Below are 400 nucleotides of genomic sequence, written 5' to 3'. Positions count from 1 at the left end.
TCTTCCTGTAGCAGTTCCTGCAACAGAAACAAAATCAGGTCTCCCAGGACTCTGTCACCAATCTACCTTTGGTAAACCCAAGTTTCATTATATCATAGAGGTATTTCCTTGCAAGAATATTAAAGAACTAAACATGGGTAGGGGACAAAGCTGACCTATGAAAACAACTACTCCAATGACTTTGTCTCTAACTATAGAGTGTTGCTTTTATATCTTTACCCAGGTAAATTGTTTTACAGAAAACAGAATTTTACCCAGGTAAAGTCTGAAGCCTGATTTTGCAATAGGTGCAACTCTAATGGGTAATGGTTTATAACATCTGATGGTAGTTGTTTTTCATGTAAGTTTTACTTATGACGTGGTCCTGTATTGTGTTGGAAGATCAGTTACAAATAACACT

General features: G+C 36.5%; 1 protein-coding gene across 1 annotated transcript in view; it reads left to right on the top strand.

Moving 5' to 3' along the window:
- Positions 1-322: 322 nt before the first annotated feature.
- Positions 323-400, top strand: part of ANXA10 (annexin A10) — a 53,816-nt gene continuing 53,738 nt past the window's right edge. The window contains exon 1 of the mRNA XM_006025475.1: positions 323-340. Within this exon, the coding sequence (XP_006025537.1) occupies positions 323-340 (18 nt within the window). The remainder of the gene's footprint in view (positions 341-400) is intronic.

The sequence above is a fragment of the Alligator sinensis genome, unplaced genomic scaffold (genome assembly GCF_000455745.1).
Source record: "Alligator sinensis unplaced genomic scaffold, ASM45574v1 scaffold895_1, whole genome shotgun sequence".
Lineage (NCBI taxonomy): Eukaryota > Metazoa > Chordata > Crocodylia > Alligatoridae > Alligator > Alligator sinensis.
Note: the sequence above shows the minus strand (reverse complement) of the source record. Positions and strands in the feature narration are given on the sequence as shown.